This window comes from Thermobia domestica, chromosome 10 (genome assembly GCF_964235325.1).
Source record: "Thermobia domestica chromosome 10, izTheDome1.hap1.1, whole genome shotgun sequence".
NCBI classification, from domain to species: domain Eukaryota; kingdom Metazoa; phylum Arthropoda; class Insecta; order Zygentoma; family Lepismatidae; genus Thermobia; species Thermobia domestica.
In genome coordinates this window covers 4,727,543-4,744,894 of record NC_137463.1, presented here as the reverse complement: position 1 = coordinate 4,744,894, position 17,352 = coordinate 4,727,543, and the positions used below count along the sequence as shown (strand labels likewise).

The 17,352-nt window shown below is 36.6% G+C and overlaps 1 protein-coding gene across 1 annotated transcript in view; it reads right to left on the bottom strand.

Annotated features, from left to right (window-relative positions):
• Positions 1-17,352, bottom strand: part of LOC145662252 (uncharacterized) — a 78,798-nt gene that overhangs the window by 30,389 nt on the left and 31,057 nt on the right. Inside the window, exons 7-9 of the mRNA XM_081727634.1 lie at positions 16,919-17,007; positions 8,191-8,421; positions 6,291-6,441 (exon numbers count right to left, since the gene is read on the bottom strand). Coding sequence (XP_081583760.1) covers positions 6,291-6,441; positions 8,191-8,421; positions 16,919-17,007 — 471 coding nt within the window. The remainder of the gene's footprint in view (positions 1-6,290; positions 6,442-8,190; positions 8,422-16,918; positions 17,008-17,352) is intronic.

The following is a 17,352-nucleotide window of genomic DNA, read 5'->3' as shown; positions in this document are numbered from 1 at the left end:
TTCTTCTCGCTTCCTTCCATTTCCTAATAATCTTTCTTTTTTCTCTTTCTAAACCTCTAGCCCCTTACCAATCTATCCTATGTCCCGTTTCTTTCACATGTTTATAAATAGCATTATTTTCTCTTTTCATTCGAACATTATCTTTATGTTGTTTTAATCTGTCCATAAGCATTTTTCCCGTCTCCCCTATGTATTTCATGTCACACTCACTACATTTCACTTCATAGATAACTGCTTCTTTTTCCTCCTTTATATTGCTTTCCCTCCTTTTCTTTTTCCTTATACATCTCAACAACGTTTCTCCTCCTTGTCTATATGTCTTAATACTCCTTCTCTTAATAACTTCTTTAACACTTCCGTCTTTTCTCCTATCCTCTGAATTCCATACCACTTCTTGTTTTATTCTTCTTTCTTTTTTTATAATTTCTTCTTTTCTCTTTCCCTTTATCTGGTCTATCCTGTATCCATTATTTTTCAGTTGTTTGTAGAACTTTTCTAAATCTTTCTTCCTTCCTTCTTCTTCATTATTAATGTTTTCTATCCTCCTTTCCATGTTCCTAATGAAGTTCTTCTTAGTTGCTTTGTCTACATCACTTCTCCAGTGATAATAAATACCTGCCCAACACGTTTTTTGATACCAATTGGTAATTATTTTCTCACCTTGGCTCTCTATCTCTATATCCATGAAATTGATAGATTTGTTTTCTACTACTTCTAATTCTAACCTTATACCTTTTTCTTCGTCTTCTATGATTTCAACATATTTCTCCAGTTGATCTCTACTCCCTATCCATATGCCTAAACAATCATCTACATACCCGCTAAAGATGATTAACTTTCCCTTTGCTTCCTTTGTCACTTTTTTCTCCCACTTGTTCATCACTATTTCCGCTAAAACTGGACTCAGCTTGGATCCAATGCTTAGACCTTCTTTTATCCTTACTAGTCTTTCTCCAATTATACAGTAACTATTTTCCCATAACGTTTTAAGCGCTCTTATAACTTTTTCTTTTTTCATTGACCTATAACTTTCCATTTCATTTCTTCTTCTATCGCCTTTGTAACATAATCTCTTCTTGTACTTGTGAACATGGCTTTAACATCTACACTAAACATTAACGTGTTCTCCTGATTCCATTTAATTTGATCTAGTTTCTTCTTCAATTCTTCTGTGTTCTTAATTCTTGCTCTTCTCTGATTTCATCCATTATCTCTCTTAATTTTTCCTCTAGTGGCTCAAAATAGTTACCTCTGCAGTCCATTACTGGTCTTAGCTTAATTTATTTCTTATGTATTTTAGGAAAACCTTTCATGACAGGAATCCTTCCTTTTTCATTTATGAACTTTTTAATCCCTTCCATTTTCCCTTCTTGTACTATCTTCTTCATTACTTCTTCTTTCATGTCTTTGTTACCTATTTCCTCGTTATGTCTGATCACATAACTCTCCTAGTTTTTCTTCGTACCACCTTTTCTCCATAATTACCAACTCTCCTCCTTTATCTGCCTGTTCCACTACAATGTCTTTTCTTTTCTTTAGGCTTTTAGTCCTTCCTTCTCCTCTTTTCTTAAGTTACTCTCTTTTTGTCCATATTCTGTCTAACGATCGATAATGCTTTTTTCCTTATTTTCTCCCTCTTCCCTGTCCTTTATATGTGCAATTCCTTGTTCTACTGTGTACACTAATTCCTTTTTGTCCACTTGTCCACTCTTGTCCTTTTGTCCACTCTTTCGCCTTAAATTTATGCCCTAGACTTAAGCACTTCTTCTCTTCTTCTGATAATATTATATACCTATAACTACCACTCTGTTTCTATTATCCTATTGTTAGGTTGGAGAAGAAAAGGAAAAGAAAAAGGTATAAGGTTAGAATTAGAAGTAGTAGAAAACAAATCTATCAATTTCATGGATATAGAGATAGAGAACCAAGGTGAAAAAATAATTACCAATTGGTATCAAAAAACGTGTTGGGCAGGTATTTATTATCACTGGAGAAGTGATGTAGACAAAGCAACTAAGAAGAACTTCATTAGGAACATGGAAAGGAGGATAGAAAACATTAATAATGAAGAAGAAGGAAGGAAGAAAGATTTAGAAAAGTTCTACAAACAACTGAAAAATAATGGATACAGGATAGACCAGATAAAGGGAAAGAGAAAAGAAGAAATTATAAAAAAAGAAAGAAGAATAAAACAAGAAGTGGTATGGAATTCAGAGGATAGGAGAAAAGACGGAAGTGTTAAAGAAGTTATTAAGAGAAGGAGTATTAAGACATATAGACAAGGAGGAGAAACGTTGTTGAGATGTATAAGGAAAAAGAAAAGGAGGGAAAGCAATATAAAGGAGGAAAAAGAAGCAGTTATCTATGAAGTGAAATGTAGTGAGTGTGACATGAAATACATAGGGGAGACGGGAAAAATGCTTATGGACAGATTAAAACAACATAAAGATAATGTTCGAATGAAAAGAGAAAATAATGCTATTTATAAACATGTGAAAGAAACGGGACATAGGATAGATTGGGAAGGAGCCAGAGGTTTAGAAAGAGAAAAAAGAAAGATTATTAGGAAATGGAAGGAAGCGAGAAGAATAAAGAAAGAACAATAGGAGAACTTAATGAACTGGACAAGTGGTATAAATATACATGAGCAATGGGAAAAATTATTAGAAATTATAGAAAAGTAAAAAGAAAAGTGCATAAAGGCTATTAATGCAATTTGAATAATTTCCAAATTTCTGTTATATTATTTTATTTTATTTTATATAAAGATAAAAAATATATACAGTAGAGCGTCGATTATCCGAACGTCGGTCAACCGAACGACCGCTTAACCGAACTGTGTACTCGCTCGCACCTGTTACTCTCCCACCCTACCGTCCATCATCCCCCTCACTCCCAAACCAAGTTTCCCACAGTAGTCGCCGCACTGAGCCACCGCTGGGGGAACATTGCTTCTAATGGGGCCTTCATAAGGCGCTGCTGACCGGCCAAGCCGCCAGTCGCTGTGTTTCAACAATCAGCACACTTCTGTCGGTTTGCCACTGGCTGTAGAAGTAGCGGCAGTATCAAAGCTGTTCACAGCAACAGCTGCGCCAGCTTAGAGTTGAGGGTGCCGCTCCGCGCATGGCAAATAAACATGTACAGTTCGATTATCCGAACAAACTAGTTTTCCGAACACCCATGTCCCCCAATTACTTCGGATAATCGACGCTCTACTGTATAAAGATCAATATTATTGTAAAATTGCAGGTATTAACAATGTAATAATATGATATTGTTACATATTACAAATTTAAATTTATGTAAAAAACAACAATTAAAATTATATAAATGAATATGCCAACTAATGGCTGAGGAAGGTATAAGATTCACTGCCATCTGTCTTTTCTAAATGTCTGATGAAGAGGACGTTAGGTCCTTGAAACTGTAACAAAAAAACATATAGTTATTAATATAATTTATTTGTTCTGGTCAGAAACAGTGTTTTAAATGTAGTGGATTTGTATCACTAAATATATTGTTGGGACGCATACTTGAGTGCAGCAATCCACTTTTCGCTATCTATTACTGTTTTTGCTCTATAGCGATCAATGTTAAAACTGGAAATGCTTGAGTTCTATTTCTATCACTTCTGGTAGGTGAATCACCTCCATCGACGAATTTGATTCCTAACTTAAGGGTCTTCACTACAGCGAAATTAAACTACCGCTAATTTTAGAGTTTTTCTATAATATCTTCAAAACAAATAAAAATTTTCGAAAAGCATAAACGTAGTGAACTAGACAATATGATTTTGCATGTGATACCTTTACCACAATTCACCTATCTGTTTTTGGTATGCCGCTCTTTACAGAACCTGCAAAAAATGCTAAGTCTATCTACAGTTACAAATCGAAATTAGATAGATGAGTTGTGATAATAGTATCACATGCAAAATCGTATTGTCTAGTTCACTACGTTTCTGCTGTCTGAATATTTTTTTATTTGTTTTGAAGATATTACAGAAAAACTCTAAAATTAGCGGTAGTTTAATTTCGCTGTAGTGAAGACTCTTAAGACTAAACTGATGGTGATCCGTCGAGTGTTCTTGAGATTTCGTGTCTCCTGAAAGAACGGACAGGCACGATAAAGAGGTCTTGGGTTCTAAACCAAACTCCTTTAAAAATGAACTGAGAGTTGTACCTTTAATACAAACACATTTCAACATTATTTTAGAAATCATACATGCAGTTTTTATCTTTGTCTCTTGCATGAGGAAGATATGTTGCTGGCTGCAGAATTTCGCAAGTTCATTGCATTATTCAGCTCTGATTTTAACATAATCATTAATTGATCCTTTTACTTTTTCTTTAACTAAGTTTCACTTTTTCTTTTAAAAAGAGAGAAAGAAAAGAAAACAAGTAACACTTGAAATAACACACATCTACATTGTGCCCTGTGAACTCCTGACAGAGTAACATTCTACTTTACTTTTATATTAGTACCGCTAACTAGCGATTTAGTGTGTGTAGTGATTACTAAAAATTTTAGTAACTTGTTGTTCATTTTAGTGTTTTGCATGGAACAAGGATTAAGTTGAATACCAGTTGGGAATGTTCCAAGAGAGTTGCCAGAACGAATTTAAAAAGAATGGAGAGATGAAGCGGGAAGGATAACTGTGATTATTCCTACATGTAAAAATAAATCTTTTGATCCACACCTCCTTACCTCCTTCTCTTTCTCGCAAAAATTCGCAAAATATCATCTCTCTATGAGTTATGGTTCCCAAGATATGGCTTCTTAAATCTGCGGAAATCGGCCATTTTTTGGCCGATATCTCGGAAACGGTACGACTGACGCAAAAAAGTCCATCACTTTCTCAGAATTTTTGATACTATATCAAATGGAGGACTCAAAATTGAAAAAAAATCGCAAATAACAGACAAACAGAGAGAGAGAAAGAGGGAGAGACAGAATTCAGTAACGAACTTTTTAAGTTCGTTGATAAAAATGTAAAAAAAAAAAAAATTATGAAAAGTCAAAGTTCTTCATTACTGTCTAACTGTCGAAGGAAAAATGAAATGAAATTTTTGAGTTTTACGTCCCACAGTTATGCCGGTTAGGCTAAAGGAGACGGTGATGATGAAAGATGAATGAAATGATGGAATGAAGTGGGAGGAAACGGGAGAACCCCGAGAAAACCCACGCACGCGGTGTTTGTCCACCACAAAGTTCACTTGGCGGGAGCAGGGTTTGAACCCGAGACACCAAGCACCAGAGGTGAACGCTCTACCACTGAGCCACCGCGGCCCCCAAAGGAAAAAGGAAATGAAATGAAATCTTTGAGTTTTACGTCCCACGGTTATGCCGGGTAGGCTAAAGAAGACGGTGATGATCAGTAATGAATGAAATGGTGGAATGAAGAAAGTGGGAGGAAACGGGAGAACCCGTGAAAACCCACGCACACGGTGTTTGTCCACCATAAAGTTCACTTGGCGGGGGCTGGGATCGAACCCGGGACCCCAAGCACCAGAGGTGAACGCTCTACCACTGTGCCACCGCGGCCCCTCGAAGGAAAAAGGATTGGTTGACGAAATTATATGAGGAATATAACAAGCCTTTTAGAATTCTCAGGGGACATTAAACGTAAATGTTAGTTAAATCTTAACAAAATGTGCTAGATGGTATTTTGTGTTAATAAAACTAAAAACTTGAATAGACACTTTTACAGGAACTTTCCACTATATTAACAAAGTATGCATGTTGTCAGGAACGAAATGAGTTATCGTATTCATATTACAGAGAAATTCCGCAGGGTTTAACTATAGATGAAAAGGAGTGTTCATTACTCTGTACTTTAAATCACAATCGTCCTTATATTTTAGGTTATTCTACCACTCTTTTCCGAATAAGGTTAGTAACAAATATTTCAAAGTTCATTTTAAATGCTTATACAGGGTGTCTACTAAAATTCCTAAATTAATTTTCGTGACCTTTTCTTCACCAAATCATAAAATTTCCTAACATTTTCAAGAGCGAATTTGGGTACGAATTAGGTCGAATTTTCATCCATGCGATAGAAACGTACTTTGCTTGCGATTTGGTAGCGTCTAAACCCGACCATAGACATTTTGGTGGTGAATTTTGACGTTTTATAGAACAAAATTTTCCAATCTGTACTTACATTTGTACAGTTAAAAAGAAATCGTGACCCAAAAGCTAAATTTCGTGACTTTTTCGAGACTTTCATGACCGTTTTCTGATTTCCTGACCGACAGACACCCTGTTATACAGATACTGGAGTTGCTTACCTTGATCACAGAGGCTACACACAATACCATAGTTCGCACTGACGTATCATCTCTTTCCAATATCTTCCTCAAAGCAGATCTCTGATTTCTGTCTATTTCCCGGTCATATCTGTACTTGAGTTGTAGCAATACATTGTCTAGTGTTAAGCACCTGCGAAATAGACAAGGGAGAAATTAAGAAAGAATCCTTAACAGGATAAAATAACGTCATAGGAAAGAAAGTAAAAAAACCACTTAAAATATAAGTTCCTCATCGCGCAATGAGCTGTGTAAATACAAAAATGAAATCTTTCAGTTTTACGTACCACGATTATGCCGGCTACACTAAAGAAGACGGTGATGACGAGAAATGAATGAATAAAGTGGGAGGAAACGGGGAACCCCGAGAAAATCCACGCACACGGTGTTTGTCCACCACAAAGTCCACTTGGCGCGAGCTGGGATCAAACCACGGACCCAACGTACCTGAGGTGAATGCTCTACCACTGACCCACCGCGGCCCCCGGAAAAAGTTACAGTGAGACGCTCACTAAAAGATGTGAATGTATGTACATGAAACTGGTTGTTCCATTTAACGACATTTAACGACCACCGTAATACGTTCAATGTTTTTCCACCGGGAATCGAACCCAGGACCACGTGTACCAAAGATGCGCAATAGCAACTAGGGCAGTAAGAAGGGCAGGCCTTATATATACAGTATGTCGGAAAAGTAACAGAACTTCTTTCTTTATAGATAACCACTAACGCCATCTAATGAAACAACACATCATCGAAAAGCTGGATATCTGTTCAACGAAACGAGACCACAATTATGAGAACCGATTAACGGAGTGTCAAGTTATAGCAAGAAAAGTGAATGTATCTGGTGTCATCGCGTTCACAAAAACATGAAGGAGCAAAGAGTCAATATTAAATTTTGTTTCAAGGTAGGTAAAACATTTACACAAACATTGGAAATGATGAAACAAGTGTATGATGATAAGTGCTTATGTCGTACACGTGTGTTCGAGTGGTATACGCGATTCCGGGACGGTCGAGAGTACTTGGAAGACGACCCAAAGCCACGCAGACCGAAAAATAAAAATCGCGATAAGTTAGTGGAATAAGTGCGTGAAATGATCGTCGCGACTTCGACTGTGAGATGAAGGCGGAGGAATTAAATACGACGAAAGACATGATTCACGAAATTTTGACAAAGGATTCACAGAAACGGAAAGTCTGTGCTCGATTTGTTCCGCACATCTTAACTGGCGACCAAAAAAAGATCCGTCGCAGTTAGTGTCTTTTTGGATTAAAAAAAAAAAACTGTGCGCTTCCACATCCTCCGTATTTGCCTGATTTACTGCCGTGTGACTATTTTCTATCCGCCCCCCCCCCAAAAAAAAATGACCACGAAAGGAACATTTTATGACAATGTTACACACGTCCAGTCTGTCGTGACGAGGGTCATTGAAGCAATTCCCAAAAAGGACATTAAAAACTGTATGCTAGCATTGCTTAAACGAGCCCCGTGGTGTATTGACGCGGAAGGGATATATTTTGAATAAAAATAACTACAGTTAGTAAAATACCTCATTCTCTTTAATTTAAAAAGTTCCGTTATTTTTCCGACGTACTGTGTATACATTTGATATCTAAAATAGAGGTTAGAATGCTGTTTTCGAGTAAACCAATGAAATCATAAAAAAAATAACCACATGCTTAAGGTGTCGGAAGCACTAATAAAAATTTAATTTTGTTTTGGATATTTAAAAAAAGCACAAAATTTCTTTACAATTAGAAAGCAGATGAGTACTTCCCTATTACTGATATTAGCAACTACCGACAACATTTACACAAAAAAAAAGAAAAAAAAAGAAACACTATAACCAAAAGTATAATCATATTCTTTACTTACCTTCCACCGAACACATGAGGAAACCTTCTTTCCATCGACGCAAATTTCCAAACAAGCCAACGGTAATGGTTTCGTATCCATCCTTCGGGAACAAGACGTGGATCAACACCAGGACTTGCCAGAAATGCATCCGAGATTTCTTCCACGCCAGCTTTACAATCATCATCCAAAATTACAAAAACACCGTCGCCAGCTGGTATGCCCGAAATATTTTCACGGCACGTTGCATTACTATAATAAACCAAATAATAATAATAATAAAAATAAAAATAATACTAATAATAATACAGCTCTATTTTTGTTGAACCTACAATACCTCATAACTAGGGGCCGAACATATATAAGCACTTTACGAGGCAGGAAGTCTAATAGGCATGAAAATAGATTTGAACTGGCATTAACAAGCAAAATAGACACTATAATTTGCATTAAAATAGAAAAATCTCGAAGTTTCGTATAAACACCTAAATTCCTATGCGCCAAATGCTTAGCTGTTTTTATATATTTTATTCAGAAATAGCAAATTTATTTATTTATTTAATAATCACCAGATACAGCTCAGGGGTCATTTTATACTGGATATCTAACAACAATAACAACGGAAAGGATTTGGGAAGGTATCCGCCAGGGCCTATTTAGTAGGTACCATTCCGGCATTTACCTGATAAGACTGAGGAAAACTCTGGAAAACCCCAGTCAGGATAGTCGGCAGTGGGAATCGAACCCACGACCTCCCAAATTCGAAGCCAACGCTCTACCACTTCAGCTATAAATAACCCAACATACATACATGATTCTTACTTGTTTGGCGAGCAGGAATTATTTAACTTTTCCAGGTTTTCCAGGTTACGATTTACAAATTTCCAAATCTATATATAATGTAAAAAAACAACTATACTTTTCCTGACCATCTACTATGCATGTGCATGTATTTAATAGGGTTAAGATTAGGAATTAGAGTTTTGGGCTGTCGGCATCTATGGTCATGTAACCCGTCACTATCTGAAGAATGACGTTCCTCGGCGAGCACACTACCCAATGAAAAGAAAGGAAGGAAGCGGACCGGGATATTATGGTAGGTACCATCCCGGCATTTGCCTGGTGTGAATGAGGGAAACCCAGGAAAAACTTCACTCAAGATGGCTGGTTTGAAAAAGGTGTTACACTTTTTGGGCCGAGTGTCCCCACAGAGAATCGAACCCGGGACCGCTCGTACCAAAAAGTGAGAGCGTTAGCGACTACGTCACGCGGGGCCACTACATGTATTTAGCTTGTGTGTGTGTGTGTGTGTGCAGGTAGAGAAGTTTTGCAAAGCATACTAACTTATTTTATAAAATATTCTTTACCAAATAGCCAGGTAAGGGAAAATTAGAAATGGGTTGTAAGTAAAAATCTGTACTTAAAATTCCCTGACTTTTCTAGAACTCTTCAACCAGCCGACCGATCTCAATCAAATTTTCATCATAGATGAGGTTCGAGCCTGGAATGGTAACGATGACAGTGCAGCTTAGGGGAGGAAGAGGGAAAGGATATAAATAAAAATGATCGAAAATGACCGATACTAGTATCGAATCCATAGTTTTCGGGGTCTGTGAGATGAACAGTGATACTTCCGATGCCGTGTAAATTCAAATTCAGCTTACAATAGTAATATTTAATTTTTATTTATACAGATTACTTACTATTTTCTGATTTTTCGTTGTATTTTCTTTGTTTCTATCGATTTGACAGTGCTTCACTAATAGTTAAATATGACTGACTAACGGAAAAGAACATATTTAACCCAGCGAAGCGGGTAACTGACGCTAATCCAAATATCTTAATAAAGGTACTAATTACAACATTGAGTTACACAAAACAAAAAGCGTGACTGGGAACAAGAATACACAAATTTTAATAAGACATATTTGGTTTTTCGCTTACCAACATTTGTGACAGGCGTGCCTTTATTTTCCATGAATCATACTTTTGGTGAAAGTAGAAGGAAGCTGTACTCTCATATAACTACGTTTTAATGTTCACATGTTTTCTGTTGCAAATAATCCCCTACAATCTTCTCTAGACTGTCAAGCTGACTATGGACGTAACGTACTGAATCTTGCTTACATATTATGTTGGCTTAGTCTTACAATAGTATTAACTATTTTGTTGTTCATAGTTTGTTCGCACCAAGGAGAACTAAACGATTCATATTCTACCCTTCTTCTTTATATGTGCTTCTCTCTACTAAGTTCATTAAGAAGTTATATAACATGCCAATTCTGATCTGAATACTCTTTGGTATGTATGCATATTCAAGTCCGTAGCCCGTTTGCATAGCCAAGTAGTCTAATAAGGTACATTCGCGAAGTATCCCTTCGGGATTCGTGTAAAATGCGAAGTTCTCCGCGGCCCAATGTGTATTGCACTAATTTTAGCGGTCCATATCGGCAATGTGGTACTTATGGGCATTCATATATCCGGAATTCAATCACACACTACTATAACGCTCGGACATGAAATTACTTTTAGGTTTCTTTCGATGCAACTGGAGGTGAATGTGGGCATATGTAAAACAAATTGTATCAAGTACTGCTTCTCTGACATAAGTGCGTAACCACTCCGGCCGCCATCTTGGATTCAACTTTCGGTTTTACAAATGGAAATAGCTACAAGTGATACATCAAATTCATGTACAATTTTCTCGGAAATTCACTGGTGTAGTGAACTTTGCCGTAGCTTGTACCGTTTGGAAGGTATTGCTTATTAAATCCCTCCAGACACTTCGCGAATAGGCATTGCAAAGTAATATCAGTTACGCTTACGTTTTTGATGCTGACAAATCAAAACAGTTTCTAACTGGAAAAATACTGTAGTATAAACAAACTCTTTACAACACTGGTGTCATAATCTTATTACATTTCAGTAATTGTAATTATTATTTTTTCTATGTTATACTATAACAAGAAAATATATTACGGTCAAAATGCCTAATGTAAATCCAGATACGACGAGATTTGGGATAAGACCTACCATTTCCGTATTGACGTCTGAGTGTCTGTATGTATGTACGTTTAGAGAATATTTCGTTACCGACAAATCACGTAAAAGATTACACATAAACACGGAGCACTGCACGACTTTTCATTTGGTTCAATATTCGTGAAGTGCCTCACATTTAACATGCAATACCTTGCAAACGGTACAAGCTACTGTACAACTCACTACACCAATGAATTTCCAAGAAAATTGTACATATATCACTTAAACCTTTATCTTTGCAAAACCGAAAATTGAATCCAATTTGGCAGATCGAAAATGTCGGCCGGGGTGGGTAACATGTGTCAGAGAAGCAGTACTTGATCCAATTTGTTTGGCATATGCCCACATTCATGTCATTACATCTAAAGAAACTAAAAGCAATTTTGTGTCCGAGCGTTATAGTAGTGTATGATTGAATTCCGGTTATACGAAGACCCACAAATATGCAAATTACCTATATTGGGTCGCTAAAATTCGAGCTTTGCTGGGAATCGAACCCGGGTCTCCCACGCCAAAGGCGCATACGTTAACCGCTTAGCCACGAAGGAGCTCAGTAAATTTGTAGTAGGGTCATTCCATACGAATTCACCAGATGCATGTTGCTTCATAGTCACAGATTTGGCTTTTTTTTTTTTTTTTTTTTTTTTTTTTTTTTTTTTTTTTGTACTGAAAGGTAGTGTGGTCTAAGTAACAGAAATGCAATATGAGAACTTTTTAATAGATACTGCGGAAAATACAGGGTGTTCAAAAAGTAACGAATTTCTCCAAATTGGCCGTTTCTGAAAAACACCCTACGACAGAAAAAGAGCCATATCTCAACAACTATTTGACCAATTGTAATGATTTTGGTCTTGTTTGAAAATGGAAGGTCTGTACAAACCGAAGATGTCATTTTTGCATGCGTAACTCCAAAAATCTCAGAAAAATCTTGTGAACTAGACAAAAAATACTAACCAAAATATCACCCGAAATGACAAGTTTTTAAATGGTGAATCCCAGGTGATAAAACAAAATAATTTGGTACATCACCTTACCAATACATACAAAATAACATAAATAAAAATTAAAAAGGTATTATTTCTGACAATGAAATTATCACAATTTTATTGTACCCTTACCTGGTTGCTGTCTGACGCTTTAGAAGAGTCCATATTTCTGCAAACACAACACATATGTCACAAATTGAACAGTTCTAGCACACCAGAAGATATGTGGAAGTGCGTCACTACTGTGTAAGAACTAACACTCACATAATAGAAGGCAAAATGCTCCAATTATACATCGTTATGAACTAGGATATAACATAATAATCACAGTATGTCCAAAAAAGACAATGGTATGAAGGTACAGGATGTAGAAGCTCCCACCGAGAAATACTTACAAATACTGCTTCTGGAAGAGGGAAACGATATTGGCAGTATCTTCTGTACTGATGTAATATGTTCGTCCTGTTGATGTGATGGGAACATTGATGATCTTCAAGACATGGCCTGTGAGGATCCAGCATGTGTCAGGAGTTGAGGGCCAGGTGTAAGACATAGATGGACCATTAGGATGCATGAACTGTACTTTTACATCACCATTTTCTTGTGAAACATCAATGATCTTTCCGAACCACCATTTTCCACAATAAACACAAGCTACGTACTGCTCTACTTGTAACTCAGTAACTTGTGACTGTACATGCTCCCTTTTACCCAAGTGTACATTGTGTGAATGAAGAGAACCATAAACTCTGTGCACTTGAATTGTTAGTGAATTCGGTATGGGGATGAAACTATGATAGTGCCTGATACCACGAATTGGCTGTGTATTAGTGTACCTTTTCTCCAGAGCAATGGAAGAAGCAGATATTTCTGATGATGAAACATACAATATTTTGATGCCAGTGATATTCTTGTCTGCATAATTGAAGAGATCTTCAGGAGTTAATATCATATTATCTTTTGGGTGTTTAAGACTGTTGTGAGTAGCCATTCGTTTCACAGTGGCACCGATACCATCACATGCCGTTTTTCCATGGCTTGTGCCAAAGAAATGCCACTCCGCCATTGTGCCATGATCTTCCAGATGGTAGCACAAATTTGTGAGGTTTTTGTAATTTTTATACTGTGCTGCTGAGCCGTCACTGAAATACAAAATATGGGCCACTTCCGGAACAACTTTTCTAATATGAGCAACAATGTGTTTCTGAAATGACCAAAATGTATTTGTATCATGCTGCAAGCAGTCACTTATTACGCACATACAGAGGTGACAGACAGACCCAGAAGCATCTCTGTAATAGACCAGAAACGGATGAACCGTAGCTTGACAAGTACTCCAATGAAAACTCTGAATGGAATCCTGAATTACAACGGAATAATTTTCAGAGAAATCAGCAATAATGATAACTGTTTCTTGTGTTATGTTTTCCCTTGATATTTGCAAAAAAAGTGCTCTGACATTTAGAAATGAAATGATGAGCTGTAAGTTTTGAAAGATTGGTAACCAGTTTGTCAATAAAGTCATCCCATGGCTGTTCTATGCATGCAATAGTTGATCTGTCCGTTTCTTCCCACTGGTAGTACTTTATAGTATCTACAAGGTTAAACATTTCGGATTGCAGCAGTTCCGACTTGACAAACTCTTCTGATGGACAGTTTTTGCAGCGATGAATCATGCATTCTTCATTCTCTAATGTACAAACCAATTTTTGGAGCATACCCTTATAATCTTGTATGTGTATGGCTTGTAGCATCAGCTTGACATTTTGATGATATTTACATACACAAACGGAATGTATTCCACGGCTTACAGAGGTCACACACACCTTGGGACGTAACTGGCAAAATTTAGAAAATCCAATTTTTTCTGTTGGATGCTTTTCCTTAAAATATGTAAAGATTTCCTTCAAGTTGAACAATAACAGCCTCTTCTGTTTCAATTCCCTCCCATTCTCAGTCGGCATAGACACACAATCCTTTTTACCAGCACAAACTCGACTTATATCATCATGTAGATAAAATTCTTGAACACATTTTATACTATCATTGCTTACACTTGCACCTTTTCTTTTGCCAGGTTTGGATAGAATACCTTCTGTGTTTCTGATCGTACATGCTTGTCTAACCATGTATTCAGTTGTTTCAAAATATTCCATAGTCTGTGGTATAGTCCATGAGTTAGGAACTAGAGTCAGTATTTGCACCTTATCCGGGATGGTAGATACAGCAAATTTTCTCCTGAGCCCCTCCATCAATGTGTCACAGTCTGAACATGTGGTAGTGCACGGCGTTGGAACACTGTGTAACTCATGAGGAGGAACATGTAATAGATCTGCTGCTGTTTGAACACATTTTGTACTTAAATCTAACAGTTTCTTTTTCATGTATGGTGTACGCCTTTTTCTGGATAGTTTCTTAACTTTGAGAGGTGAACACCCAACAGCAGTGAGGGAGGTGTTCAGTCCCTCCAAAGACGTACTTGGTTCACAAAACTCTATATCTTCAGACTGTGAAGCACATGTATCTTGTTGCTCCGTTTTACCTGCAGTAAAAATATTTTGGTAGCATGTAATGCACACTTTCTGTCCTGGTGCAATGTTCAGATTTGTAAGATTGACTTCACACAACATTTTCAGTGTTATAGTTTTAAGAGATTTCTTTCGTGGTTTATGAGAATGCAAATTCAGAGGGTCACAGCATCTTCTTTGGTTATGTTCATATCTTGTGAGATATTCTATCTTGTGACGCTCACAAATATGTAGTGAAGCAAAGTCACCTGTTTCATTCTGGACAAGTCTTGCTCTTAATTTAAGAAGTTCTTGGTTTTCTGCACTTAAACTAGACACAGAGTACAATGGCTGTATCTCCACATGCTCACCACTACAAAGGAAACAAGTCTCCATTTTTACCCACTCAGACAATGTCAACACTCACTATACTATACAATTTTGGAGTTGTTTCTCATGTAGCTAAGTAGTTTTGTTAATTACCCACAAATGGCAGAACTGAACAATGTACATTCTTCACATATTCAATAGATGGCTCTGATTCATCCAAACCTGGGAAAAGAAAAGAAGCAAGTATACGCCAAGATACTATAAGATGTATATATTTTATATCCTTTATATATTTTAAGGAGAAACATTCACTAGAACATTATTGGATTTTCTAACTTTTGCCAGTTACGTTTCAAAGATTGTGTGGCCCTACATAAAATGTCACGTTGATGCTGCAAACAATTCACATAAAGATTATAAGGATATGCTCCAAAAATTAATTAAAGGGAAACGAAAGAGTACATGTCTTTGCGAAAATACAGACTCTTCTAAAGCGTCAGACAGCAATCAGGTAAGGGTACAATAAAATTGTGATAATTTCATTGTCAGAAATAATACCTTTTTAATTTTTATTTATGTTATTGTGTATGTGTTGATAAGGTGATGTACCAAATTATTTTGTTTTATCTCCTGGGATTCACCGTTTAAAAAATTGTCATTTCGGGTGTTATTTTGGATAGTGTTTTTTGTATATTTCGCAAGATTTTTCTGAGATTTTTGGAGTTACGCATGTAAAAATGACATTTTCGGTTTGTACAGACCTTCCATTTTCAAATAAGACCAAAATCATTACAATTGGTCAAATAGTTGTTGAGATATGGCTCTTTTTCTGTCGTAGGGTGTTTTTCAGAAACGGCCAATTTGGAGAAATTCGTTACTTTTTGAACACCCTGTATTTTCCGCAGTATCTATTAAAAAACTCTCATATTGCATTTCTATTACCTAGACCACACTACCTTTCAGTACAAAAAAAAAAAAAAAAAAAAAAAAAAAAAACAGCCAAATCTGTGACTATGAAGCAACAAATGTTCCTTCAATCTGGTGAATTCATATGGAATGACCCAGTAGACAACATCGTGCTTGTGGGTTTTCTCGGAGTACTCCCGTTTCCTTGCACTTTCTCATTTCACAAATTCTTATATTATCATTCACTTGCTTTAATCATCGTCTCCCTTAGCTTAACAGGCATAATCATAGCACGTTAAACTCAAAGATTTGATTTCATTTCATTTTCATAATACAAATTAAGCAGCAAAGTAGGAGCACGCTGGCTTAATGGTAGAGCGCTCACCTCTGGTGTAAAGAGATCACAGTTCAGTCCCAGGTCATGTGAGTTTGTGGTGGTTGACATGATATCCGTGAGTTTTCTCGTTTTCTTCCACATTTTATATCACCAACTCTTTCACAATCATTCACTTCCAATAATCATCCGTCTTCTTTATTAACGTGGAACGTTAAATCAAAGAATTCGTTAAGTTTTTTCAAGCTGTGAAACTAGGTTTTATCCTTTAAAATTAGAAATTTTGCTTCCCGTGGAATGTACTCGAGAACAGCAAGCATGACAGTCACGGTTTGCAACGCTAGAATATTGAGTTGGGGTTTAGCGTCCCTTTTAGCAGCGAGGCTATATGAGACATCGACCTATAAGTAAACGTGGGAACCAAACCATATGAGCTTCCACCGGGAATCGAACTCGGGTGTTCCACGCCGAAGATTCGTACGCTAACCATATAGCCACGAGAACGCTAGAATATTTTTCATGACAGCATCAAAAAATCAACAACAGAAAAGTTAAACAAATTCACACACGAACTTTTTTTTTACAGCTACATTAACCGAAAACATAATGAAAAAAAAAAAAAAAAAATTGAATCTGACACATACCTGAAAAATTCCCACGCGGAAAATTTAAAATCTTGTGCGTTGTCGGACGAAACTTCTAGTACCTCTTTGATTATTCCATGCTTCAGAAGCTAAAAGGAACATAAAGAATATAAAAGTATTGTCCAATTGCAAGTATTACCCAATAAATTATATCAGTACCTTATCATTTACTGGTGCACTCTTATGATTTTATAAAAATATATTTACTAATATTAGAACGCAAGAAGCATCTAAATATTTGGATGTTAATAAAGAGTGTCTATTTGTTTGTTCTACTAACTTCTTAATGGACATGTCAACTTCCGAGAAGTGAATAAGAAATACCTTTTCAATTTTGGCCGCAAGTTGAACCTAGTTTTACCATAAATGCTATCCCAACTCTTGAGGGTGGCTGTACTTCCGTTCCTACAAGCGAGTGACATCAAGATTGAAGC